The sequence below is a fragment of the Macrobrachium rosenbergii genome, chromosome 16, assembly GCF_040412425.1.
Source record: "Macrobrachium rosenbergii isolate ZJJX-2024 chromosome 16, ASM4041242v1, whole genome shotgun sequence".
NCBI classification, from domain to species: Eukaryota; Metazoa; Arthropoda; class Malacostraca; order Decapoda; family Palaemonidae; genus Macrobrachium; species Macrobrachium rosenbergii.
Genome location: NC_089756.1, coordinates 27870518 through 27898297, shown reverse-complemented (window position 1 = coordinate 27898297; position 27780 = coordinate 27870518). Strand labels below are relative to the sequence as shown.

The 27780-nt window shown below is 39.6% G+C and overlaps 1 protein-coding gene across 5 annotated transcripts in view; it reads right to left on the bottom strand.

Annotated features, from left to right (window-relative positions):
- The window catches only part of mus81 (mus81 structure-specific endonuclease subunit), a 49997-nt gene that overhangs the window by 13650 nt on the left and 8567 nt on the right, over positions 1-27780 (bottom strand). For 4 of the 5 annotated variants that reach the window (XR_010855671.1, XM_067118726.1, XM_067118724.1 and 1 more), the window contains exons 3-10: positions 25433-25591; positions 13925-14038; positions 13407-13518; positions 11894-12047; positions 7784-8151; positions 6293-6455; positions 2707-2828; positions 64-325 (exon numbers count right to left, since the gene is read on the bottom strand). Coding sequence is in view for 4 of the 5 variants with exons in the window: in XM_067118726.1 (XP_066974827.1) it covers positions 64-325; positions 2707-2828; positions 6293-6455; positions 7784-8151; positions 11894-12047; positions 13407-13518; positions 13925-14038; positions 25433-25591 (1454 nt within the window). In the remaining variant the exon portion in view is untranslated. The remainder of the gene's footprint in view (positions 1-63; positions 326-2706; positions 2829-6292; positions 6456-7783; positions 8152-11893; positions 12048-13406; positions 13519-13924; positions 14039-25432; positions 25592-27780) is intronic. The other variant, XM_067118727.1, reaches the window with a different exon arrangement.

Genomic DNA, 27780 nt, shown 5'->3' with positions numbered 1-27780 from the left:
AAATTTTTTCTCTGAAAAAACTTCTTACCTGGTAGTATGAAATAAAAAAGAATGGAATCTTACCCTCCAGTACTCTCTGCATTGTCAACACAGAGGACTATTTCATACATTCCAGGAGTAAATGAGAACAGGGGTTTTGATGATACTGGAGTCTCTTCACAAAATCTTTTGACTAGTGGCATGGATGTGATACTGCTCTTTAAATCTTGCCTTGGAACTATATTTTCTAATAAGCTGACAGCTGGCTTGCTTGGCATACCGCTTCTCGAAGAAGTTATTTTGGCTTTTGAAGATATTCGCTTATCTGGTTTCTTAGATTCCATATCTGAAAGCAAAGTACCACAAACATACTGATGACCGATAAACACTGCAATAATCTCACTAAAACTAACTCTTAGTCCTTTATTTTTTCAGATCTTGGGGCACTGTGTATATCAAAAGATACTCTGAAGAAAAATTTAAGTTTTAAAAGTAATTTGTATTTTCTTAGATATAAACATATAAGTCTTTTTTGTAGTAATCCTTAGCATGGGCCAAAACTGGTTGCTGAAACTTAGTAACAAGGTAGTTAACTGTTGGTTAAGTGGATGAGTGATTATGAGTCCCTCACTCACCTACCCATCACCAGCAGTTTTTCCTTTGCCATGAGGGATAAAGAAGGATGGTTGAGGAAGGACCTGAAATAAAAGGCTCTGGTTTATATACATCTGAAAGATACAAATTACTTTAAAAATTTGTTACTTGTTCCTATGGACATATAAACTATCATCATTTGTGTACGAGGCTCATGTCTTGGGTGGGAGGTTGTCTCTGTCAGCTGATTGGAAGTTGAAATCCATCTGGATATAACATGATCCTAATCCCTAATCTAGTATGTGAGCAAAAGGAGCGATGAGTCCTCTATGTCCTACTCAGCCTGTCAGAGCAGTAGGGGCCGGAGCCTCAGTGAGGGGCTCTGTGAGGGTGTCTAAAGCCTCGCTCAAGTAAGGGAATATATTATGAGAACAATGTGATACCCCTGTAACAGTTAAGCAAGTCAGAGGGCAGCTATATCTGGCTGATACAATTAACAGGTTTAGAATATAGCTCAGTCAACTGAGTAGCCATCTGCATGTGTGCCAAGTCCTGCATATACCCTGGCTCACCTGCTGCCCTGCAGAGGAAAGAAAGAAAAATGGAAAGAAGCCAGTCACTATCATTCAATTATAGACTTAAGCCCTCTGAGTACATTAGGCAGGATGTTTTTCTATCTGAAAGGAGCTGGGTGATTGCAAAACCTGTTGAGTAGCCACTGCATATCCCGAGGAGAACAAGTCTGGGAACCTATGGGTAACATCCTTTAGGTAGAATTAGCTAAAGGTAACCTGAAGCTTCAGTCACATGCACCTATTATCCATGATACTAAAAGGTCATCAACGTAAGAGGAAGAAGGGAGAGCGAAAATTTATAGGAGGAGGAGGAGGTGTAAAAGAGTTACAAGTCCCAATGTTCGGTTGAATCCACAGCAGAAAGAGTAGGCATGAAAGAGCATACTCTCCCTGCAGTGGATCCCTAAGGCCCCCACCTCGTCAAGGGGTTAGGACCAGAGGAGAGAGACAGAATGAATTTGTGTTAATTCTTCTTATACACTCTATATACAGTACCCTGGACAGACTGGTTTTTATTTTGTGTATACTGTACAGTGTATTCTGTGTAGTTTAAGACAAGACTAGAGTGTGTTGTTTATTGTTTATAAGATACTGAATATGTAGTAAAGTAAGTATACCTAGTTTTACTGCACCACTGGAGCTGATTAACAGCTCTCCTAGGCTGGCCCGGAAGGATTAGACCTATTTACGTGGCTAAGAACCATTGGTTACTTTAAAGGGGACCTACAGCTTATTGTGGAATCTGAACTATTAGTATAGCGAGAAATGAATTTCTATCACCAGAAAGAAATTCTTCAACTCTTTCATCAGCTGGCTGGAATTGAAACCCGCCCATCGAATGACAGTCTGAAGTTCAACCGACTCAGCCAAAGAAGGGCTGAATGTATGTAGTTATGCAGTATTGGCAAGGTGGGGGGGGGAGTGAAGGTATGAAGTTGCCGTTTTACAACCTACTAGTGTTTTTTATCATATCCAGAAATTTCCATTATCCAGCAGGGTCTTCTATTAATAGGTATAGGAGAGATGACTCTTTATCACCTACAGTAATTACAAAATTTACAAAAATATACGAATAAAAAATACTGTATTAATTAGAAACAACTTCACTAAATGTACTCAGCAAATTACCAATGTTATATCTACTATTAGGCTTAACATATTCTGGCATCAAGTAATCATGGAAACTTCCTTGTAAATCATACATTTAAAGTGCCACTTGTCACAGTAGGTTAAATGAACAATAATCACATTCAAATCAGCATGTTGGATTACTGACTATCACATGAAAGCAGACTATGAAGGAAGAGTAAATGCACAACCAATTTTCCATCAGACATGACAGTCCATCATAGTCCTTCCTCTTCTACTGTATGTATAAAGTTGAGAAAAGTTTTATGACTGCAGTTTGTAATAGGTTTCCCATTTTTACTTCTTGTCTCCTTTCCTTTTGTTCTCATGTCTAGATAATTTTTGCTTTGATATAACTTTTGTTATAATAAATTATTTCTAATAGTCATCTCCTTTCCTATTATCTTCCATTCAAATAATTTTACATTACCTGCAGGGTCTGGTATTCTTGAAGTTAAAGGTGGTTTCTGCCTTGGAGAAAGTAAACCTGGGCTCTGATTTGGTGCACAGTCATTAGACAGGTAAGCATATGTGAAGCCAAGAGGTGCAATTCTGAAAATGATATAGTGGTACCATGAGGTTCAGCACAAAAGCACAATGATTTTCATATGAAATCTTGATCTAAGGAAAACCAAGCAACAAAACTGTTATGAGGTAAGAGCAGTATCCCAAATAACTTTTTCAGATTAATGTAAATGAAACACTAAATAAACAAAAATAAGGCTGTCTGCCATAAAAATGACTTGTATACTTTCATACTCAAAGAAACTCTAACGCTGCAGTACTTGGGCCACATCCTTATCTATACAGCAATTTTCTCTTAGCAATCACTCCACTTTACGTCTTTATTACTGCTTTTCCTATTGCTTTTTTCTTATTTCAGTCCAAAATTCTATAAAGTCACAAAATTAACAAAGCTTCTATTCCTTAAAGGATCTGTCTCTACCACAACATAATCCTCCTTTTACCTCTTCATATATACATATGAGAAACTATGACATGATAATACAAGTCTTCTGCTTTTTAGCACATGGATTACAAAGAATTAATCATTATCTTCTGCAAGTAAGATTCATTACGGCAATATCTCCTACAGTGCAATGCATGGTACACTCAAAGGGATTGTGAAAAGTTTTTATGACATTCCTTTAATTACTAAATACATTACTTTTTGTCCTCTACATTTATCATTCATACTCTGTTTTCACAGAAATATTATAGAATTATCTCATATGTAGATGAGATGATGAAGAGGAGATGGATGACTGCACATCCTGCACCACCTTGATAAAATAGATGATAAATAGCTGGGCTTTGTGGATACCAGAAGAGCTGGACAATCCATACTTACTCGGACGATTATTGGTAAGTAGTGTAACCAGACACTGAGCAAACTTAATTAGCCCTCATAGGATTGGCCAGTAGAACATGTCTTTATTAATAATAAAGTTTAGATTCTATATATTAAATTAAAGCTTTTTAAAAATTTTATAATTGGGATAAGTGAAAATGATGGAGATTCCAACAAGATCTCTACAACTGGTCTGTTTCCAAAACTTGGCATATATTTTGGACATGCACATACAAAATGTTTAATTATTTACTGTTATTTTTCATTCTGTACCAACATGAACTGGGTCATGTGGACTCATCAAATACTGATGAGTAAAATGAGCAACAAATTCTAAGACAAGTCAGAATTACTTGTGTGTGTGTCCTTCTTTTTTATATGATTAATTCTATATTCCAATGCTGCACTTGATCTATTTTAATATTACAATCAGGTTCATTATTCCATGTATTCTTCCAGTTACTGATTATACTGTAAGGAGTTTTATAGATGTTACATAATCACCACTGGGCATATTGACATGTGATCTTGTCACAGCAGTTGCAGCTTTCACTGCTCCATTGGTATCTTCATTATTTTGATGCCTACTTGGGCAGGAATCCAATGTATTCCCATATTTATACTTACTTAGGTGAAAAGTATGAGATCATAAGCTGGAGATGAGTTTTGTGAAAGATAAAGCACATGAAAGACTTTAGTGGAAGAATTTTACACAGCCTCTTTGCACTGCAGGGTACTGAAGGTGACAATGTTATTATATGGAGGAAAGTTTAAAAATTATTTCAATCACTTGCAACATTTAGAAAGTTATTTTTTGTGCTCTTTTCTTTTAACATTTGTAAACAACTGAAATTTTTTATAAATGTGTTTGGATATCTTTTGTACATTTGTTTTTGTGCCATTTTGGGAGACAATAAAATTATGAAAAGCCTACAAGTGTATTAATTTACTCAAGCTCTTTTCTATCATCCTTAAAAAGATTAATTTGTCATCTTTTTCAACATCTGTCATCTTTCTCTTAACATTTGTAAATAATTTTTTCTCACCATATTAATTCTGCTACGATGTATGTGCATTAACTGGGATTGATTGTATTTTGGGGCATATAAAGAGGTTTTAATAAAACTATGAAATGATGGAAGGCAGAAGAATTACTTCAAACTCTTCTCTTGTATCATCTTAAAAAGGGTGTTTTCTGTGGTCAAACTTTCATTTGCAAAGCTCTTCCCAGTTAATGAAATGCAATTATACGTGTCCTGCCGTGTGAGGAGAGGACTATATCGCATTGTTTTATTCTATGGAATCTTGTGGGGAGGGGTTTGGTGACTTTCCATGTTTTCCAGTTATTTGGAGGGGCTAAAGATGAACTGAGAGTTTACAGAATCCTTAGTTTGCCCTATAAGAAGAATCTAGGAATGTGATTCATTCACAGATATGGTTAAATACTTGGTGATATAGGAATGTGATTCATTCACAGATATGGTTAAATACTTAGTGATAAAAAAAACAGAAAAATATACAATAGTTCATTTTCTATTTAATAAACTTTTCATTTATTATTACTGCATATTCAGTTCTGCTTTAGACAAACCCTGCTAAGTACTGTGCCAGTTTTCCTTTACACTTCCATAGTCATTTTCCTTACTGTCAAAAGTATTAAAACATGAAAGCAAAATCTGAGTTAGGTTTTATAAAATTCTTAGTAGACAGACCTGCAGTCTGCCTTCTTAAGTATCACTTAAATTATGGAAAGGCGACTGGCTTTCCTTTAGTATTTGCAACAGGCATTATCTGTACAACCACATAAAAAAAAATGGTTAAGGTAAGGAAAAATGTTATTCTTGAGCACTTATCGTGAAAAAATAAACTTTACAAGACTGTGTCTTCGATGACCACTTTAAAAACTGAAATAGAAAAACAGAAAACTATCTAATGCTAAGTTTTTGCTGTGATTCATTTTTTATTTCAAATTTTTCCTTTACAGTGTCAGATGTCTGATGAGTTCTCGGCAAAAAAGATCAAGTCATCATCTAAGCCAATTCTCCAAACTTCCAGGAGTGACATCACATTTTTGCTACTACTATTAAATAATTATTCCTCTCCCCTTCTTCTTGTCATGTGCCCCAACTACTGTATATCAATCTGTTTTCTAGATTGTGAAAACCACAATTCTACTACTTTATCATTATTAGAGTTTTGGTGCATTGCTGTGTTTAGAAGCATGTTATAGGTAACATATCAACAGGATTGGTCGTAAAGTATCATGGACAGGTGATATATAACTTTTATCAGGCAGCTTTTGGTATTATCATAATCACCACGTCACATTTCTACAACCTCACAAGACTCACCTGGAACAAGGTAAAGTTAATAAACTTGGACCTGAGAGAAAGCATGAAAGGTAAAGGCAAGAAGCAATGGAGTTGAGGCCCTAGTAAAACAGCCACTTTATTACAATAAAGGGTAACTACTTTGCAAAAAATTTGGGTAAACTGATTAAAAAAAAAAACTTCCAGAAATTTCCTATGGTGTTTTTAAAATTTTCAGTCTACTTCAGTTTATAAGTCATATAGGTCACACCTTGAAAAACTCTCCTCTACTCAAAAGGACAAGAATGTAACTAAACTAAGAGTGATGAGTTCAAGCAAAAGTTTTCAATCATTACCTGTCACCATCGACGCGATACGACAAACTGGAGTTGAGGAGGTCTGATAACCGGCATTTAATAAGGAAACCCAAAAATCCATCATCCTCTACACTAACAACTGCTTTATCTTTAAGTGGTGTTTCCAGCTCTAAACTTGTCACATAACTGAATATAAATGAGTCTGAAAAATATGAAAAGCCCATTATACATTTCTGTAGCATTATTATATTGCCATAAAAAGGTAGCATTAATATATTGCCATAATCTTTTTAAGAATATGTGAAGAGTGAAAGAGTAAGGACACTTAGTCCAGTAAAATAACATATTTTTAAAGTAATTTGTATTTTTCATACATACACAGGCTAAATCCTTTAATATTGGTGTATCGTTCAGTGTTAGCTGGAAAGGTAGCACTCCCTGCACTCTCCCTTTTAATGGGTAATGGAGGAGTAAGATCTGGATTCTTAACCCCTTACTTGGCGTTGGGTACTATTAGCTATCTTCCTACTAGAATACCCTTACAGGGGATTTCCGGGGTCTCACATTTTTTCTTGAGTGAGTTCTCTCTCTGGGTCTGAGTCCCGCTCTTGCTCAGGGCCCTACTACTCTGTCATCCCACACTGCAGACCAAGTAAGTAGTTACAAGAGTCATGGCATTATCTGCTTGCATATGCGATCCAAAGCATGACAATTGTGGTTAGGATTCATCTCTACTTTATTCAGTTGCAGAGATGACCTTCCACCTACGAGGAGAATGAAAGGCAAGAATCCTTCACCTTTCAAGCACTAACCACTCTCCACTCCTGATGAGGCTGGGAAATGCCTCTTGTCCTTCCTTCTCTTCCTATCAAACTCCCATTAAGGAGAAGACCAGCCAGAGTACCCTTTGCAAGGGAAAAATGGATGCATACCTTACCCCTACAGATTAAACAGCACCTATGAAGGTCAATGGTTAAAGGGGAAATGAAGCACCCACAAGGACATCAAGGCCCCTTGCAACAGTGTTGGTCATGTTTTTTTCCATATCAGAAACAAAGAAAAAACAACTAAAGTATAATCGATAATCAGTAAAATAAAAGAAAAAGTAGTACTACAAACAATCAAACATTCAACAACAAAGCAGGGAAGAAGGAGAAAGGCAGTTAAACATCCACTCTTCACGATGGCCAAAGATAATGTGCCTGGCAGTGATGGGTGAGTGAGGAGTATTCCCCACTCGCTCCTTATAACCACCAGGCAACAACTTTGTTACCAGTTCAGTGACTGTTCCAGCTCACACTGAAGGATGCTCTTATATAAAAGGCAATGGTTTGTATTTCTGTGGGGACAAATCTTATTTAGCTTTCCACATTTGATTAAGGTCACCTAAAGACATAAATCTCAATGGGAATACTTATATAAAAATAAGCACGTATCATTTGCATGCATAGTTTATATAAAAACAGAACAACAAATTACTGGACATCCTTTAATCTTAAAATATATCAAAATATAAATGATACAACTTACCACAACTTTTTTTTATTGATGTCTCAACTTTGTTTCCAGTATCATTAGAATTATTTTTCCTTTTTCTCTGATCACATTTTCCTTTGATATCATTATATATCATAATTTCAGATTCAGGTATACTTGATAATAAAGACTCTTTCTCTGCAAAGGAAGATTCTAGTTTTGTGTTGCTGTTGAAGAACTTCCTATTCTTAACAGGCGAACTAGACGAACTGAGAGGACTACAGCTTCTAGAGGACAATGTTACAACATCAATGCCACTGTCAGCTGTACTAGCAAGTATATTGGAGGTAGCATAACTGTCAGTATCTCCACCAGCTATTAATCTCACTGCTAAACCCTTGCCATCATGTGTTAGACTGTACCTAAGAATACAAGAATAAAAACGCAAGATGAAAAACTCATTAAAGCCCATATCAATAGTAAACAGCATCAGGAAAGCTGGAAAAATTGTACAATAATAATTTTAAGTAACAGACTAGAAAAATCCTGCATCACCTAATATAAATCCTTACATAAATTTAAATAGTTCAACCTTTAGTTTACAGCAGTTCTACTTCATAACAATGGATTGAGATGCACATGATTTATAATAATTCTGATATTTCTGAATATCACCCTATTTCACTTTTGCTATGCTGCCTGGAAAGGACAGTATTAGCCAAAAATTCAGTCATCAACTGAAAATGCTCTGTGTTTTCTCTTTGGTAACTGAAGGTGCCTCCCAATCACTGGTAACTGAAGATACTCTACCGGGCAATGTCTCAACAGACATTGGGCAACTAGCTAGGCAGAAGAAAATTCAGTTAAAATAATTGAGGGGCTTAGAAGAGGGATACTCCTAGTAAAATAAATTATCTGAATTTTGAGAACATCAAGGTCATTAAAAACATCACATGTTTTATACCAAACAAACCTCTCATTTCCAAAAACTAACTCACGGCTTAAGTTGGAAGCAACATGTGATTCTTTGGTATTCTTATCTAACTAGGATTAATAATAAAGTTAGTAATAAGAACCAATAATGCTGAGGAACATTAAGTATCCACAATGCATGTGTATTACTTGAATGAACAAGGTGTATGGTCACCAAGGAATTGCATTGCAAATTGCTACCTAATGTACAATAAATAACTGGAGCTGGGAGTGAAAGAGAGGTGATGATGTAAACTAGCTAAAAAATTACTCCTCCTCCTCCTCCTCCCAAATTAAAACTGAAAAGAAAGAGATATTGTTGATAATGTCCTAATACCACTTTACTTGTCTCTTATTACCATAACATTGGCATTTTAATATATCCCATTACCTTTGAAGATGTTTTGTAAGGAAGCAGATCTTTCGCTGTGCAATTTTGGTACTGCACTTTTTGCCTGTATTTCCTGTCTTCTCATAATTCTGATATGCCTTTGCCAGTGTGTAAAGGGTTGCCATGTATCCTCCAACGTGCACTTATGTCAGCTTATAGAGAGGACCTAACATCAGTAGGGTACCGCCTACAGACAAAGTGTGCTTCTTTGATCTCACTCTCACAATATGTGCCACAACAGGTCACACTACAAGAAGAGGATGTACAAGATGAGACAGGCTGGGAGTGATGTGGCAATGTACCCGCTTCATCTGTCTTCAGTTTCACTCTTAATATTGGCAAGTTTCACTCTTAATATTGGCAGCAGAATCTTCCTCCTACTTAGCAGCAATAAAGAAACACTTGTCTCTGGGCAATGGTAAAGTCAACTGGCCAGGCGCAGCCCAGCCCAGTGCAGGTCAGCCATCCCACCAGCCCAGTCCAGTGCAGGCCAGCCATGTCACTAACCCAGTCAGACCTTTTGCTAGACCCCAGCACCTGCATGCCATTCAGATGTTCCCACTGGTGTAAAGAACTCTGTTTCACTCCTGAAGTAGTAACTACTCTATGGCTCCCCTTTCACTGGAAGCGAGTGAAAATCCGGCATGAAATCACTCCAGGGAGGGGCTGATCATCAGCTTGATAGATTGATGAGTCCACCACGAAGGGGAAAACTGCATCCCCTCCCATGACATACCCAAAATGACCTGAGAAGCTTCAAGGAACAACTGGAAGGTAAAGAAATCACTGGTCCACCGATCAGAAAGTCCACCTCCTCTAGTACCTCATGTGACTTGAGTACCATAACCTCCACAACAATGCCACATTTCAGGGGTAAACCTTAAGTTTTGCTTAATGAACATGGCAAACTACCAAGGGCTGGCCAAAAAACTACTCCAACTGAATCCAGAAAAAGCTTAACCACCTCAGCCTGCTGTACTTGGACAGAAGAGCATCTCAGTCCTGCAGAGACCACAGCAAACAACTGAAGTCCCTTTATCAAAGCAAAGGAATAAGGCCCATTAGATTGACCAGGAGATTGCTCAGAAGACTGAGGAAGCATATCCTAGGCCTCCAGATATAGGCAGTTTCCAAGTTAAAGACAAAGGTACCAACCTAGCTTGGTCAACTCCAATGTTTCCCATATAATGGCCTGTAGCAGGACCCACTATATTGCACCTACTGTAGTACCATGAAACAATGAGCTATCATTTGCCATACCAACGCTGTGGTGGATGGTGACCAATCCAGAACCCTGGAATACCATACTGGACAATGGGTGGTCTGGACAGAGCTAGGACCGATAACAAGTATGGGAGACTGAACTCTGAAACCTGTGCTGGAAATGATGGGTCTGGACAGGCTAGGATTGGTAACAAGCACAGATAACTCAAAACTGACATACCAAGCTTTGAGATGACCAGTAACTGGTCTGGACAGGCCAGGAACAGCACAGAACCCTGGTGGACAGTCATGCATTTACCAAAAAATCTGCAAAACCAGTTCTGAGAAACCTACATAGACTAGAGCCCAAGAGAGGCATAGGCTCCCTCTGCCATGCCTATGAAGAACAAGAGAGGATGGGCCAAGAAGGGCCTTTACTCTTACAAAGTCCAAAGGAAAAACTGTTCCTGAACACAATTATGACAAGTCATCAACCCTCCCCCCTGGAACACCAGTCCTGATAATGCGAGCAATGTCCAATGTCATATTCCATGAAGAATGGCCCCCATGGGAAGTCTGATGGGACTTGACATGAGAGGGCTAGCACGTTTCTAAACTAGTCCAGTCATATGACTGGGAAGAGACCAAAGGTGAGAAGGAGAAGCAGAGAGGTACAGCTCTTTCAAGTTTCTATGTGAGGCCTGGGAGTCTCCTCAACATGAACAGTAATTACAACAGAAAACATGGAAGCAGAAAGAACCTCAGCTGCTGTAGTAACAGGAGACACATCAACTGTGGCCAGATGGATCCAAAAGGATTGATGTTCAAGAGTGACAAACCTCACATATACATACAGCAAAGACCAAACACTATGCTGTTCTTGCAACGTGCCGGAAATCTAAGAACAAAAAGAAATATATCAATATAAAAAACAACCATAAGTGAAAATTTCCACAATCAACAAAGAGTTGAAGAAAAAGTAAGAGCACACACACACACACAGATGAGTGGATAGCTACCCCTGCTACCCACCTACCTCCATATACAGTATACCAATATTGTTAAGGGGTACTCATATAACTTTCATGAATGTCAATTCACACAAATACATTACAAGAAAACAGAATTCTGTGAACAGATCCAGGTTTAAACTGGGTTGAAGATGAAAAAAATGTCTGACATAATACAATATAAATTTAGTCCACAGATATACAGTACAGCAAATTCCTTAAGGTACAATTATCCTATAAGTGCAAAGTAACCTAGGTACACTGCACTTCTCATTTAACAAACTTTAACATACAAACAAGCTTGCACCAAGGATACTCCTGTATAAAAGACAAAGATATAATAAGAATGCAACAAGCTTAAAATAAGCATATTACCTACTCACCATTCAACTAAGCTCCTCACCAGCTAAGGAGTGAGGGGAGCAATCTGCCGTAACAGTTCACTTACTTGACATACAAGATATGTCTTCCAGACAAAAATCCATATACACAAAGCAGCAGGCCATGCTTCCAAAAACAGTACTGGACCATTGCAAATTTGAAATAACTGGTCATTTTATCCCACTATGTCAAGCATACTTCACTTACCTAGCTGGATTCCCTTCCCGAACAACTAGATTTTTCTTTATCAAAGTACCCATGGAAGACCAAGCCGTATAATGTGAGCCATCCGAGGCATGAGTAAAGGATCCATTGCATAAAGGCTGAGCAGCTTCCATTAGTTGTCTCTTCTTCATGAACCCTAAGTGAATAAATAGCACGTTGTCAAAATTATACTATAATGCAAAAATCATAAATTCTGGCAAGTCTTTTCATCTCTGCACAGCAAAGAAATTTTCTAAATATAAAAGACAGGAAATTCACCAAATTATACAGACAGTCTCCAGGTTACATTGGACTCAGCTTACGCCTTTCTGAGGTTACACTGCTCTTCAAATATATTAATCGAAAATTATTTCCAAGTTGCAGCGTATGTTCTGGATTTACGATGCCAGTCCGACAGAAGACTGGAACTTTTATATGGCTCCAAAATGACAGAATAGTAAAAATTTGCAGGTTTTTTGATGAAAAGCTTAATCCAAATGCAGTTACACTGTTTTCAAGACACCCAAAGGATTAAAAGTAAGCTTTTCTTATGATTTTCAACAATGTCTCAGGTTATGCAATTTTCGGCTTAACGCAGGGACTACCTGTATATTGTATCTGATTGCATGTAAGACCTTTTTTCCAAAAATGGCTAAAATAATTATTTTTAAGATAAAATCAATTTTTTACATACCCTCCATCATTAGCTTTTTTTTTTATTCATGCCTTTGTAAACTGAAATACTCTACATAATCTTGTACTATTTTTAGTTTATAGGAACTTTTCCTTTTCAATACTCATTTTCTTACAGTGGAATTTGACCTCCGCATGCCCAAGGGTAGCTTAACTTGACTGTTAATCATTTAAAAGAACTGGGAATGCAGCTAAAAATCTTTGTCACATTTAAAAAAGAAGCACTGTTTACTTGGTTACCCCGTGTAAAATATTCTGAAAGGTCTTAATATGATAAAAAGAAACTCTAGAAATGATTATTTTACTATGTTTAGTTCTGCAGTGCATTGGAACACCATACAAATTGCCTGAGAATATTTGATATGGCAGCACCATGCACCACCCTTGCCTGCCAAGAATTTTTGGAAATACTATAGTAATCCTCCAAGAAGCAGATTAAAATAATTTATCCTATTAAAATAAATAAGAGAATGAGTAAAATGCTCAAAATAGTGTTTAAACAGTAAAAATTTTCTACTCCAATACCTGTAAAAACTGAAAATATATCCACTGAAAAAAACTGAAAATATATCCACTGAAATTAAGACGTTCACTTACAAGTTCATAAAAATCACACAAAAACCATTTTGATTCAAGTTTGAGGTAGTTAACATTGACTCAAACTTACCCACACATTGACTGCATATGGATTTTATGAACTTGTGTCCATTAAAAAAAATTCATGCCTTTAAAATGAAATTTAGTGATAAACACAACAGTAAACACTAAAACTGGAATTAGATAAATGCTATACAACCTTACTAAAATAATAACAGAGACTTACCATCATCAGATTCTTTTGTACTATTGTACAACGCAATTAGAAGTGCGTAAGCCCCAGATCTAAATGAAGGTACATATGGTCGACCTTTACCTCTCCCAGTAGTTGACACCTGCTAGGAAGGCCACTTCATTAGTGCTAAAGAAAATACAGAATTTATTATTTGTATTCTTACACTCTTGCAAAAAATTAAATTAACTACAAATACCACCTCTTTGCTTCAGGTACCGCAAAGATGAACTATCAAATGGCAATGAAGAAGCCCACTTACAAATTCCTAGCAAAAAAGCCCTAGGCTTTGAATACTATTAACTACCACTGTGGCAATTTAGCAATCTCCAATATACGAGTATGCCTCAATGTAATTCTTGGATGAAGGCAAAAGTGAATACAGAAATGGGTGCTTCACTGCATGTTACAATTATTGGACTAGATGTACTATACTACAGTATATGCATTTCTAACTACTTCCGTTTTGAAAGGATCTGATACATGCTAAAATAACCCTAATATAAACTTACACCTGGACCTGAAGTAGTATCACTGAAGCCTTCAGTGGTCTTCTCTGCAGGGGGTTGGTTTTTCCTCACGGTCATTTTTCTTGGCTTTTTCTTGCACACTGAAGACCCAATTACCTTCAAAAACATGGGAGTCAGTCCTTCTACATTAACATAGGTTATCACTGCTCATGCCTTTAACCAAACTATTTTGGAAATCAACTTATTACAGAGTATCAGAAATATGAGAATGATGTCCACGGAAAAGGTAAATTATTCACATAAAATTCCTTTATCAATGCGAATGGATGCTATGCATGAATGAGAAAAATTTAACAAAGGTTTTAACTTTCACTCGAAACTGATCTCATTAAATTACACAAACCAATAGGACTTGAAAATAGTAGTAGCAGAGTATGCTCCCCACAAAGATAAAGCTATATTCCCAAGACAGTTAATGTAAAGTTTAAACATGATCATGAAAACATGCCTCCCATTATCATAAACAACTCTCTCTAAAAATATGAATAAAAAAAAAAATGAAGTTTTCATAATAAAACTAATATTGTAATACTTTACCTGAACACCTGAATTAGCCCTGGTTACCTACCAGCCCGAACTATATCCCTAACTCATTACCCACTATGGGTAATTAACTGTCACGTTACAACGGCCAGGAAAAACCTAACAAAATGAGTTACCTAAGCGTGCATCGCTTAACGCTTACAAAAGTCCCGGCTGTGTATGGCCGAGAACCCCAATTCGTTATTCATTAATCATATTGAAGGGGGGAGGGTGGAATCGTCAGGTGTTCAGGTGGGTATTACAATATTAGTTTTATTATGAAACTTCCTATTGCAATACACTCCTGAACACCTGAATTAGCCCGATTAACAAAACTCAGTGGAGGTGGGTTCAATTAAGTCAGACCGACCTACCAACAAGTAAAGCAGGTAACTCATTATCGTCTATTCTGCATAAAAACAACAACAACTCACCTGGTAGTCTACTTAACAGGTGGGGATGCCTGGAAGGGAGAGTACCCTTAACGCCAGTCTCGAAGTCATGGTACTGTCTGGGTCGAGCTACTTCCCATGTGTATTCCAAGGAAAACCTCCAACGGAAGAGGGAACCAACTCCCATGTGGCTCAATCAAAGCTTTTCGCATGTAGCGGAGCCTGGCCAACCTCCCATGTGGCTATTGGTAGCCTCTCATGTATATGGAGGGGAACGAAGTCTCCCATGTGGCTATTGTAGCCTCTCATGTACTGAGGATGTTGAATGTGCAGATCGGAGCTTCGAATCATTGCAGTCGTTGCTGTCAATGCTGTGCCGGGAGGTTGAATAAATCTAGCTGAAAACCACCTGGCTAACCTATCTCAGTTTAGTAAAAGAATTCGATTCACTGACAAAACTACTTCTATCTTATGCTGTCTAACCTTGCCCCTACTCTCCCACCCCCACCTTTCATCTACCCCTTTACTCAAGAATTGAATTGGCCGCCAAAAGGACCCAGCGAGTAACCCTTATCCGACGAGAATTGAATGTCCCAAAGGTAGAAGGAAGTGAAAACTGATACTGATTCTGGCACAGCGTCTAAGATTGGCCGACATCGAAATTCTTGAGAAATGCCGATTATGTCGCTACCCTCTAATACTATGAGCTCTTTGGCCGTTCAGAGGAGTTCGATGGTTCCTGAAAGAGACGAAGAATTAGCTGACACTTGTTGTATTACCTTCTCTGTGGAAAACTAGTATTCTTCGAGATCGAGTGGTGAAGGACGTCTGGAAAAAACGAATAACGCCTTGACGAGGCAACATCTTTTTGCGTGATAAATGTTTTTTCAGCGCCTGGACATAAGGCCACCTCCCACGAATCTTGCAAGGACGCATTTAAACGCTTCTGGGTAAAGGATTCGATTCCGATTCCGATTTAGCTACGAATTCCGTAAAATATGACAGGAAAAAATATCTTTCCCTGGAGAAAGATACAGTTGTCTTGGAGACCGCCACTCTCCTACTTTCTAGCTGCACAGAGCAACTAGAAATAATACCTTTCTTCGTTAACTGTCTTAATGACAGTGTTTTTCTAATGGTCAGATTCTGATTTACCTAAGGAGACAAAACCGCTTAAATCCACGAAGGAAAGCCTGAAGGGGAAGAACTGGACGCTCTATCTTAAAAGACCTTAAGAGATCGTAAGTATTCACTGGTCGCCAACCCTGGGAGATGGAACGAACGTACTACTAAGCATTGATCTGTAACCGCGATCAGAGAGTACTTAAAAATTTTTCTTTTCTCAGAAAAAGAAGAAAGTCCGCTATCTTTCGCCACCGTTGGTAGAGAAATACGTGGATGACCTTGTCCCGGCACCAACTGCGTATAAACTGCCCATCATGATATAGCTTGGATGATCTTCTCAGACAGAAACAGTTGGCGAGCCACGCCTTAGAGTCCGCATGACGGTTGCTCGCTGGATAGTTCCACGCAGCTAGCTTCAGCACGCTGGAGGTTCCGTGGAAGTGACAGAAGTTACAGGTCTGAGAAGATCTTTCCTCTCTGGCAGGAAAACCGAAACATCTTATTAGTAAATCGAGAAGGTCCGGGAACCAAGGTCTTTGAGGCCAAAAAAGGGCAAACTAACGCCATCTCGTGTTGCAGATCCCGAGTTTCATTAACACTGTTGAATCATTCCAACGGAGGGGAATGCATAATGCCTGCATGTCGTCTAAGAATGCAACATGGCGTCCGGCCCCGAATCCACATGGGATCTTCTACTGGGGAGAAGTATCGAGACGAAAGTTTGGTCTCGTGAGCTTAACAGGTCTATGGTTGCTGGCCATTTCTTCAATAGAAGTTGAACCTCCTCCTGCACTAACGTCCATTCCCTAGAACCTCATACCGGGCTTAGGGTCCGCCAAACGTTGAGTTTCCCGATACCAATTGAGAAACCAGAGTAGTCCTGTGGCACTCTGCACCAGCGGGAGAATTCTCTGGGCGACTGAATTCAAAGTTTGTGATTTTGTCCCCCCCTCCTTCTTGAGGTATGACACAGCGGTTACGTTGTCGCAAAAGAGCGCTACCGTCCTGTTGCTTAACTGATCTGCGAAGCAACTTAGAGCCTCTTCTACTGCTCGTAGTTCTCTGTGGTTGATGGACTCCCTCCGATCCAGATTCGTCCAAAGCGCCTCTGGCCTGACATTCCCTCCAGGGTTGCTCCCCAACTCCTGATCCGAGGCATCTGTGTACAGATGGAAATCTGGAATGGGGAGTCCACTCCACGCCGATGGTCAGATGATATCTTCTGACCACCACCGAAGATCTCAGGCAAGAATCGCCCCAGACTATGAGAACGCCGCTCTCTTCCCGAAAGTCCCAGCCATTCCTGAGACATGCCTGAAGAGAACGCATCCGAGACGAGAACCTGAATTAGAGAGAGAGGAGGCCATCCTGCCCAGCAAGCCTTCCATAGGCTTACAGGTTGCGCTCTGTTCGATCTGAATGTTTCTAGTTGGCTTAGCATTGCCAAAACCGTTCCTCCCGGAAAAAGCCTCAAACGCACGCTGGGCCTGAATCGCTATCCCTATAATGCTTTTTGTTCGAGCTGGAATCAAAGAGCTCTTTCTGGGGTTATTTATTTCCCAACTTTTGACACAATTCAGCAAGAAGTCCCTCGCCTGCAAAACTTCCTCTACTGACGAAGCCTGAACTAACCAATCGTCGAGGTATCGCCTCATCCTGAAACCCCGACGATGCATTATCTCTGAAATAGGAGACATCACCCTCGTAAAGACTTGAGGTGCTGTGGTCAGACCGAAGCAGAGGACTCTGAACTGAAATGTTCCAGTTGGACCCGAGAATCGAAGGAACTTCCGAGATTCCGGATGGACCGGAACTTGGAGATAAGCGTCCTTGAGGTCCACTGAAATCATCCAGTCGTCTCTCCGGACCGACCGCAGCACCGACTGAGAAGTTTCCATATGAAACTTCGGGAGAAGATGAACCGGTTGAGACTCGAGAGATCTATGATGGGTCTCCAAGATCCTCCCGACTTCGGAGCCACAAAAATCCGACTGTAAAAACCTGGGGAAGAAGGAGCGGGTTCTAATGCCCCTTTTTCCCAGAGAGCTCGGACTTCTGCTGCTAACGCTATTCCCCTGATGGAGGAAGGGGAATAACTGGGAAGATGAACCGGTGAGCTGGATAGAGGAGGCAGGGAACGAAAAGGGACTCTGTACCCCTTCCTTAACACCTCCACTACCCAACTCTCCGCGCCATACTCCTTCCAGGATTCCCAGAATGGAGCTAGGCAACCTCCTACCGGTGCAGACGAGGGAAGTGTCTCCTACTTCCGAAAACCCTTCTTAAGGACAGAAGGTTTCGGATCTGAAGCAGAAGCTGAAGTCTTGGATGAGAAACGGACTTTCTTAGGGACCTGGTTGGTGATTTGGAACGGGTCCGCTTGGCTGGAGATGTCATCCTGAAACCTCTCGGAGATCTAGAGGACTGTGCTGCCACTCGAATCATGGCTTGCTGTGACTCGACAGCTGAAGAAGAGGAAACGAAATTTACCATCGAAGCTACATCTTCCTCCCTGAAAAGACTGTTGCTGAGCGCCAAAGGTGCTCTCAACAGAGCCCTTTTGTGAATATCTGGATAATGCGGAGGTAGATGGTTCAGAAAGAAATCCCTCCTTTTCTTACCGAAGAAGGTCGTACAACCGGCCGATATATTTGCCTGATAAGCCAGTCCCATTGACACGAAGTGATGAGATTGTCGAACAAAACCGGGTCCGAGGAGAATAACCGTCCTGTTTAAGGAACCCCATTAAACCAGATAACATCCACATCGAATGGGATAGAGCCTCCGACTGAGAACGAAAAAGTGTCTTCCAAAATACCCGCTTCTCGCCGTGGACGGAAACCAAACGATTCAAGAAGGGACCCTAGATAGAAGAGCTTCCACTGATTCATTAAGAGGTACCCTAACACCCGCAGAAGGGTTACCCGCAACCTTGTAAAAACCCTTACGAGAAGGAAGTAAGGCGGAATCCTGCCTACCCGACCCAATTAATGCCGCTAACCTACCGTCCGCCTCCCTCAATGCCTGCTCGACACGGCCAAACCAAACTAGATTCTTTGGTGCATGAGCCACCACTGGTTTCGTCGCGAACAGTGACTCAAACATTGCCTGATTAGGTTGAAAAGGTTCTTCGGAGCCTTGGACTGTGGGTAAAGAGCATGAATGAAGTCCACCATCCGCTTGTATTCGCTCGTTCGCTGAAGGAGAACAGGCTTCCGGTACCGGATCCTCTTCCTCGCAAGAGAAATCCTTATCAGAAAGATCCGACCGAGTCGAGACAGGAACAGAGACAGGCTGACCCCTAGAAAACGCTGGATCAGTTAACCCGGAACACGAAATACCTGAGTGCGCAAGACGCACACCTGGGGAATCAACCGCAATGTTGCGGGCAGCCGAGAAGGGTTGCGCAAAACCCGCACTCTCCAACAACGGTGGAGCTACGCTTGAGCCAGACACACCTGGGCGAACCACGCCCCCCTCAGAAAACGGAGAAGCCGCAATACTCGCCAACCCCGAACTAGGCTGAATAACAGAAGCATGCTGATGAGGAATCGCCGCAGCAGACACTCCGCTATTTGCGGAAGAAGAACAAGGTGGGAAAAACTCATGTTGACCCGCAACCGAACCCGAACCTACAAAAACCGTCCTAACCGGAGGAACAGAGACACCTGTTGGAAAGGTAGAGAAGGAAGGTACAGTAGGAGGGAAGAGAGAAGAAGAAGCCACACTCGGGGAAACCACCGGAGACCCTGCCGATGACGTCATACATGTAGGGAACGCACCAGACGGACCGGAGCTCACAGGAGTTTCGCATGGGAAACTGCAGGTGCCGAACCGGGCGATTGTGGATGATAGGTTACCCGAAAACCTAGCTACTGGAGTGATTGTTGAGACTACGGGGCGAAACATTGAACACGGGTACAGTCGCACTACTAGATGTCGCAGCAACAGGCTCCGGAAGACGAAAACATATGATTTGTGGAAGATTGTCCGAAGGCAAGTCCGTTAACGGTAGAGAGCTCGGATGAGCGAGAGAAGAAACCGAAAGTCTCCCCGAAGAATGACCCGAAACGGAAGGTTGAGAAAAACCCAAAGAAGAAGATTTTGAAACCATAGGAGAAGAGATGTCCGTGGATACAGAAGAAGCCATAGATTTTAAGGAAAGAAAATAGACCGATTCTGTTCCCCCCTGATAATCCTGTAAAGCATCATTTGTAAATTCAGGAAGATTTTTCAAGACATGCTCAAAAATGTTGGAAAACCCAATATTAAAACAATTTCTAACCAAAGATCTGTAGCCTTTAGAGAGTCCCAACAGATCAGCATTATACTCTGCAATGTTCAGCAATTGATCAATTGAATTGGACTCTGAAAGGGACGAAGGTTTGTCCCGAGGGGGAAGAAGAAACTTGGAAGAAGAGAAAGGGATACTTTCCAACCTATCCACACTAGAAGAGCTAGGAACCAAAATTGAATCATCCTCTACCGAATTCGCAACCTTTTGTTGCAGAGAGCCTATCATGGAAAAAGAACCGCTGTTGGATCCAACAAAGGAGCCGCAACCTTAATGACACCTGACTCCGACTGCACCTTCAACTTATCTTCCTGATTCTTTACTACCGTCCTATCTCTAACTGTCTGCGTCAATCCTAAATTAGATTTTACCTTAGGACTTACGTTACCAGGGTGAAAGGGGAAATCTGCTGCTGACACTGCCTGCTCCGCGCCGGGGGGGCCGGTAGATCCTACCTTTGAGGTTTGCGGTTCTCCATGACCCCCGGCACCCGTTAGGGCTGATTCTGGAACAGGCAGGGGAGCTGAAAAAGAGCGATTAGGTTCTGTGTCCCTATTAACTTTTTCCTGATCCTTTATCTCTGTTAGTTTTGACATGAAACTTGAAAACAAACTAGACATGCTGGCTGACAATTTGTCTTCTAATTTCCTAAATAATTCTGACTCTAAAGCCTCTTTGTCAAAACCCTGAGTTTCTACCGCTGAATCCTTACGTTTACTCTTAGAAGCTAATGATTTCCTATGCTTGAGATAATCCTCCATCTGTGTTGTCGACCATGACCTACACTCGTCACATCGCAATGTGACGCTACATTGTACCTTCCTGCAATTTATGCACAACGAATGTTTGTCGTTTTTAAGGGTACTCATCCTTTTCTTGCAGGCGGTGCACGAACGATGGGCTGCGGTGTCTCCAGCGGTAGCGATCTCCGTCGTCACGGCAGAAGCAGAAGTGGAAGCCGAGGAGTTGTCCAAGGGTGGTGTCTTATCCATTTTATCCATTTCAAAATCCAAGCCAGGCCAAGTCAAAACGGGAGAAAGAACAATCCAGAAGAGAAGGGGGGCGATCAAAACCAGTCCAAGTCGTTATCCAATCCAAAAACGAAAATAAGGGAGTCGGGCTAATAACCAAAATTTCGCCTGATGTAGGACAAGTCCTAGCAGCACGGCGAACAAAAAGCAATTGGGGTTCTCGGCCATACACAGCCGGGACTTGCAGCAGCGTTGCCAACGGTACGCTAGGTAACTCATTTGTTAGGTTTTTCCTGTAAGCGTTGGTAACGCTGACAGTTAATTACCCACTTAGTGGGTAATGAGTTGGGGATATAGTTCGGGCTGGTAGGTAACCAGGGCTAATTCAGGTGTTCAGGGAGTGTATTGCAATATAGTTTTTTTACACCAACCATCACTTGTCTCTTTGCCCAGCATTTATGTGACTTAATCCCAGACACTGTTTCCAAAAACCAATTCCAAGATCAACAGCTGGCTGATTAGCAACATGGCACAAATGCATCTTTGGACCTTCACTTATGGAAAGGTAAAAATCTCACTTGCCTGTACAGCCTGCAGATATGGCTGTGAATTCAGTAGGGCTGGAAGGAGGGAATTTACTATATGAGTAATGGGTTTATATGAATAAACCAGTTTGGTGTTATAAAATTTATGCTTATTTTGCTAAAACAGTTTTGCCTATGCATCCTGAATTACATTTAAATAGTACAGTTTTAAATATAAGTGACTCGTTCAGAATTTTAGGTGTAATTTTAGATAAGAAACTGACTTTTGGGAAGCATATACATAATATTGCTTTCCTTTTTTCTAAAAAAGTTGATAACTTGTGGAAATGTTTTTGAAAGTTTCAAGATGAAGCTATTACGTTTCAACGCCTTTCTTCTTCCTTGCTTGGCAAAATGTTCTCCACTGTGGTCTTCCCGTGCTGACCCTATTTCAAACTCTTAAGAGTTTTGTCATCAATCAAGTTTATTTTGCCAACTTTTAACACTGATTTGTGGCACAGATGTAAAGTGAGTTCATTATGCTTGTTGCCTAAAATGTACAACAACAACAAACAACCTCTGCATTCCATTTTTACCTGACCAAGCTGATTTTAATTACAACACTAGGTGCAGGCTAATAAGCACGTAAATATTGTGTCATTTTCTAGTAAAACTCTCATATTCAATGCTCTCACGATTCACTTGATTTCTCATGGAACATACATACACATTATTCAAGTGAAAATTCGTCTGCTCGGGCTGTATTTTTTCACAGAGGAATATTCACTAATTACTGTATTTTCATGACTAAATGCACTTTTTGCGATAAAACTATTAAAATACTCATGTATAAGCATTTTTAGAGGGTTTTTTTTTTGTGTTTGAGCTATCCAAACAGGCAGTTCTAAGTGGTTTTTAGAAGGGTTTTAAGTATTCGCGGATTTTAGCTATTCGTGGGGGTGTGTGGTACACATCACCCGCAAATATGGGGGTTTACTGTATCAGGTTTAATACTACTCAGTTTTCTACGAATTTTATTTTGCCTACAACTAAAATGTTGAATAGTTTGTGTAGTGGAGGTATGGAATCTTCTGATCTCCAAATATTTAAGTGAGGAGTAAATTCATTTCTACTTTCTGCTGACATCTCATGAATTCAGGTGCATCGGTTTTACCTTCTGTTCCTTCATATTTGACTATTTATCACATTTTCCTACAGCCTGTCTCTCTTTGCAGGCTGATTTCCCTTTGGAGCCCTCTTGGGTTTATAGTCTGTTGACTCTGTCCACAAGGGGTTTCAGCTGAAAAATTAAAGAAAGTAAGTGACCCAGCAAGAACAAGGGGATGAGAAGTGGGCATGATTAATGGGTCTGTAATAAAAATATGCTTTATGTTATAAAAGAACTTGTTTATGTCAAGCCCGTCAATTATATATAGCCTGAATAGCAGTTTAGGCAGGAAGCTGAGAAGTTACAAAAGTCCATTGGATCCAGTGACCTGTATTTTATTATCATAAAAAGGTGAGACTTATGAGACTCATAGCCTGGTAAGATTACATTTCTTGAGAATGACTGACAGATGAACAAGGGTGTTGGTTAGGGAGAAGAATGCAAAACATCTTCAACTGTCAATAAAATCTGTCCTGATGCAAATAACAACCCCTCAAGCAAAATCCCATCCTCTTGTAAATATCTTGAAGATAAAAAAGTAACGAAGATTCACTGATATTTCCAAGTGTCCACATTCATAACGAATAATTTCAGCATTCCTCTTGTGGCTAGTAAAGTTGACAGTCACTCTTACCTGGCAAGCCTATTCTCTCGAAATGCTTGAATACTATATGCATGAATGTATGACCTCCCTAAGGAAACAGAACACTGTGCTTCTAAAGAAGTGTTTTCTCCTCTGATGTGTTGAGAACATGATTCCAGAGTCCTAGCCTATGGAGTGCCTAGGCCTCTTGAGGTAGTGATGGATGGTTCTTAGAAAATGTAGCAAAAGATCATTTACATTACTGAACACCCAGACTTGAGTGGCAAACACACTGATAATATGAGTCTAAGAGTCCTAGCCTCTAAGTGCCAAGGCCTCTTAAGGTAGTGATGGATAGTTCTTACAGGAAAAGGTCAATTACACTATTGGACACCAAGGCTTGAATGTCAAAGTATCTGTATGATCTTAAGTACTAGTTCCTGGGTCTTGGTTCCAGAATCAGGAGCAAAAGTCAGGTCCACCAAGACCAACCTTTGGTGGGCATGATGTTGCCAGACAGTACATGCAACTCACTATACACCTTGAAAAGACCAGGGCTAGCAGGGAAGCAGTCTTCAAAATAACATGTGCAGAAGAGCTTCTCATAGTAGTTTTACCATGGTGCTTGGGGAAGGCTGCACAGAACTAAAAAAATACAAAATGTTAATTTTGGCGGTTAAATAAACCTACGAGGGAGATCCTTCTCAAAGCTATGGAAAGGGCCTAAGTTCCCTAGATGCAGTCACTTCAATGCTTTGAATATCACATGAAAGAGAGATGCTCTTTAGGCTTTGACTGCAGACACCAACACCTTCTAGAGGTGGAGATGGATGAAGTAGTCTGGAATCATAGGAGTACAGAAGCTGAGTGGATTGATGTCCTTCTCGCCACACCAACAAAAGAATCTGCTTCTCTGTACTGTTTAGTGGTTAGCTGTTGAGGGGCAGCAGAAATGGATAATGGCTACAGCAGCAACTTACATAAAGCCTAAACCTCTAAAGCTTTACTCAATTATCTTTGTGTGTGAATGTTCACGAAACTTGGGTCGATCTATGTCGAACTTGTGTAGACATAAAGCTGCTTCAGGGGTCACTTGGGTTCCAATACCGCTGTAGCCACAGAGATTCAATCAGCATCATCCTGGAGATTTTGGAAGATCTGAGCTTTGTAAAGACTTGCCTGGTCTGGCCAAACAGCAGATGAGTGTAAGTATGTATACAATTCCTAAAATACATCAAAATACAATACAAAGTGAGGACAATTCAACTTACTCTGTTTACAGTATAGATATAAAACATACAATAACAAATCAGCTAGCATAAATGCAAACCAGCTTTTAAAACGCTAACTGGTTGATCATTTGTTAATTAGTTAGCATGAACAGTAAACATAAATAACTCAAATAACCAAAACCAAAATAATAAGCAAGAAAAAATGTATAAAATCATCTGAGAAACAATGGAAAAAGCTAGGGAATGAAAGAACCATGAAAAGTTGAATAACTACAAAAAATAACTGGATGAATGAGTTTTCAATAAATACTAGTAATCCTGAAATGAAGGAAGCAGCCTGGGAATAATCTACATAGGTGTTAACAGGCTTCAGTTGTTACATGCATTGTACTATTAATAGTCTCCTTGCATCTGTTAGATACTCTGTTAGAAAGTGTGTGGTTTTTGAGGACATTCATTGACCACCAATGTAGGCATATATGAATGATGAGGTTATTGAAACAAACACTTTTTATGTATGCATCCATAATCATATCAGTATTCCAATTAAACTACTGCATAATTTTATCCCATAATTAAACCCCCTCTCAAGTATTTAGGATTGTTTATTTAACAATACTTTACCAGCAAGTCTTCAATATAACATTCAAACTGTCATGCCTGAAAAAATAAACTTTACCTGATGAATTTCCTCCCAAACAATGGGTCCATTTTCATCAATGTGCTTCTCAAGTTTTTGATCTAACATCTGACATATTTTATCGCCAAAGTGGGCAAGAACTTGACAGTCTTTCCCTCGATAGACTGGCAATGGATACAACTTCAAGGAATTTCTTGCCTGGAACAAATTTAAAATATATCCTTACAGAAGAAGCATTCAATTTAATTTACAAAGCGAATTGAGCATGAATATGGCCAGCAAAATATTTTTAAAAGATTTTTCAAAACAATACCCAAAATTTTAGCACTCAGAAATTTATGGAAGAGAAAATAATGAAAAGAAGACCTGAAACACCTGAATGAAAAATAAAAAAAACAAAGACAATTCAAACACAGTAACACCTAAAATTTAAATGATTTCTCTACTTACCTGCAACACTATTAAGTGTCATAGCCTACCATTTTGGAGGCGATACATTTTTAAATAAATCCTAAGTTGAATGTTAAGTATAAAGTATAGTTTAGTTTGTGTTAGGACCTGCATGGCATTGCTGTGAGCAGTAAAATACTAAAAAATATTCAAGAGCGGGCTCTAAAATAGAGTCTTTGTTGCTTAACAGACATAATTGTTCATACAAGTCAAAAGCAAAAGGGTCAATAATTAATCCATAACATTTCTGCACAGTGGCATAAATGGTTATAACACCACTGTTACTGTGCCAGTGTTTTGAGGATATCTCAGCATCAATTAAAAAATTATCATGTGGGTGAGGTCACAGGGTGGCTGGTTTTAATCCTTCCATGAGGCTTGGTACCTAAATACTATAATCATTCAGTTTGATGAAAGAAGTGACACAACATCTAACATTTGTCTGAAGCAGGTATGATAGCTCATTTACACAACTGGTTCATGGGGCATAAGTTATACCAATCATGAAAAGTGTATGATTAAAGAATGTACAACAGTCTATCTTTTATCACTATTCACAGTTGTTGTGAGCAGCATACCTGAAAAGTAAGCAAAGTTTATCAACTACTGACAGCCTCTTGATATTCTTGCATTGTGAGATGGTTTCCGCAAGTGGTAAACATTCCATTATGTGTTGCCTAACCTGAAGACTGAAAAACTGAAAACTAACATGGATGCTGACATTGCTGGGAGGAAATTAAACGAGGGGTAGGTGGTCTCTCACTTCCATGATATCAAAAAAGGAAAGACAGAAATGTTTGAATTCATGACTCGAGCTCTCGAGCAAACCCAATGGAAAACAGTGAGAAAAGTGAAGTTAGTTGAAACAGACAAAGCATTCTGTAAGGTTTTAGATGGACACAGCATGCCTTAAGGAGCCTATCTCAGTCTGCCATGACATTTGGCAAATGGATAGTGGCAAAGCCCTGTCAGCCAATGGTGAATCTGGTCAACAATATAGTGTACACTTGTTACACACCCAACTTTTGCATGTTAAGGAGACGTGCCAAGAAAATTTCCCTCACACTTTCTACCCTTTGCCAGCAACAACACCTGAACTGATTTCTCCATGGCCACAAGAGCTATGAGAATCCCTGAAAGCTGATGAACCATGAGAGTCTGTTGCATGCCCTCTATTGCTCTAGTTACCCTAAGCATAGCCTAACCTTTTGCACATTAGAAGGGTAAAAAGTGACAAAAAATAGACTGTTGTTATAGTGTTGTACGAGATGACTGAATAGTTTGATTGTAAGGCTGGATATTTTGCTTCACTAAAACAATATGAACTGCTTACCATGGACCAACTAATCATGCATATACAACCGAGAGGGGAAAACATGGGTTTTCGATACTTTGGAATCAGTTCCTATTCAGAGTCCAAATGATCAAACTATTACTGTATCTTGTAGAATAACTCTAGGATATATAGGGTGACACTTATCACTGACAGAATCTGGGATACACTAAAAATTTAACCTCCTGCTAACAATCCAAACTGTATTTCATTGGCTAAGTATAGTAATCCAAAATACTGTACTGCATAAGCATAGTAAAAATTAACCTTGAAAAAACAAAAAGAACATGATTAGAATGTTAAAAAATAATAAACATGTACAGTATATATAAAATGCAATGTGATCCACATAGTTTTTTGTGTAATACAGTCCACGGGAAATAGGTTCTACATTTAGACTTACCATTGTCCAACTGAGGGCCAGCCTCTCTCGCGAATGACCCCTGGTAAATTAAATCCCTTGAGTCTCAATTTTCTCTTACGTAACCATAATTTTTGACATTGAGGTACACTAATACTGTCATAACATATGAACACAACAATAATTAATGCACACAATAACTACAACACAATACTGCTATCCTTTTAGATATTCAATCAGTGG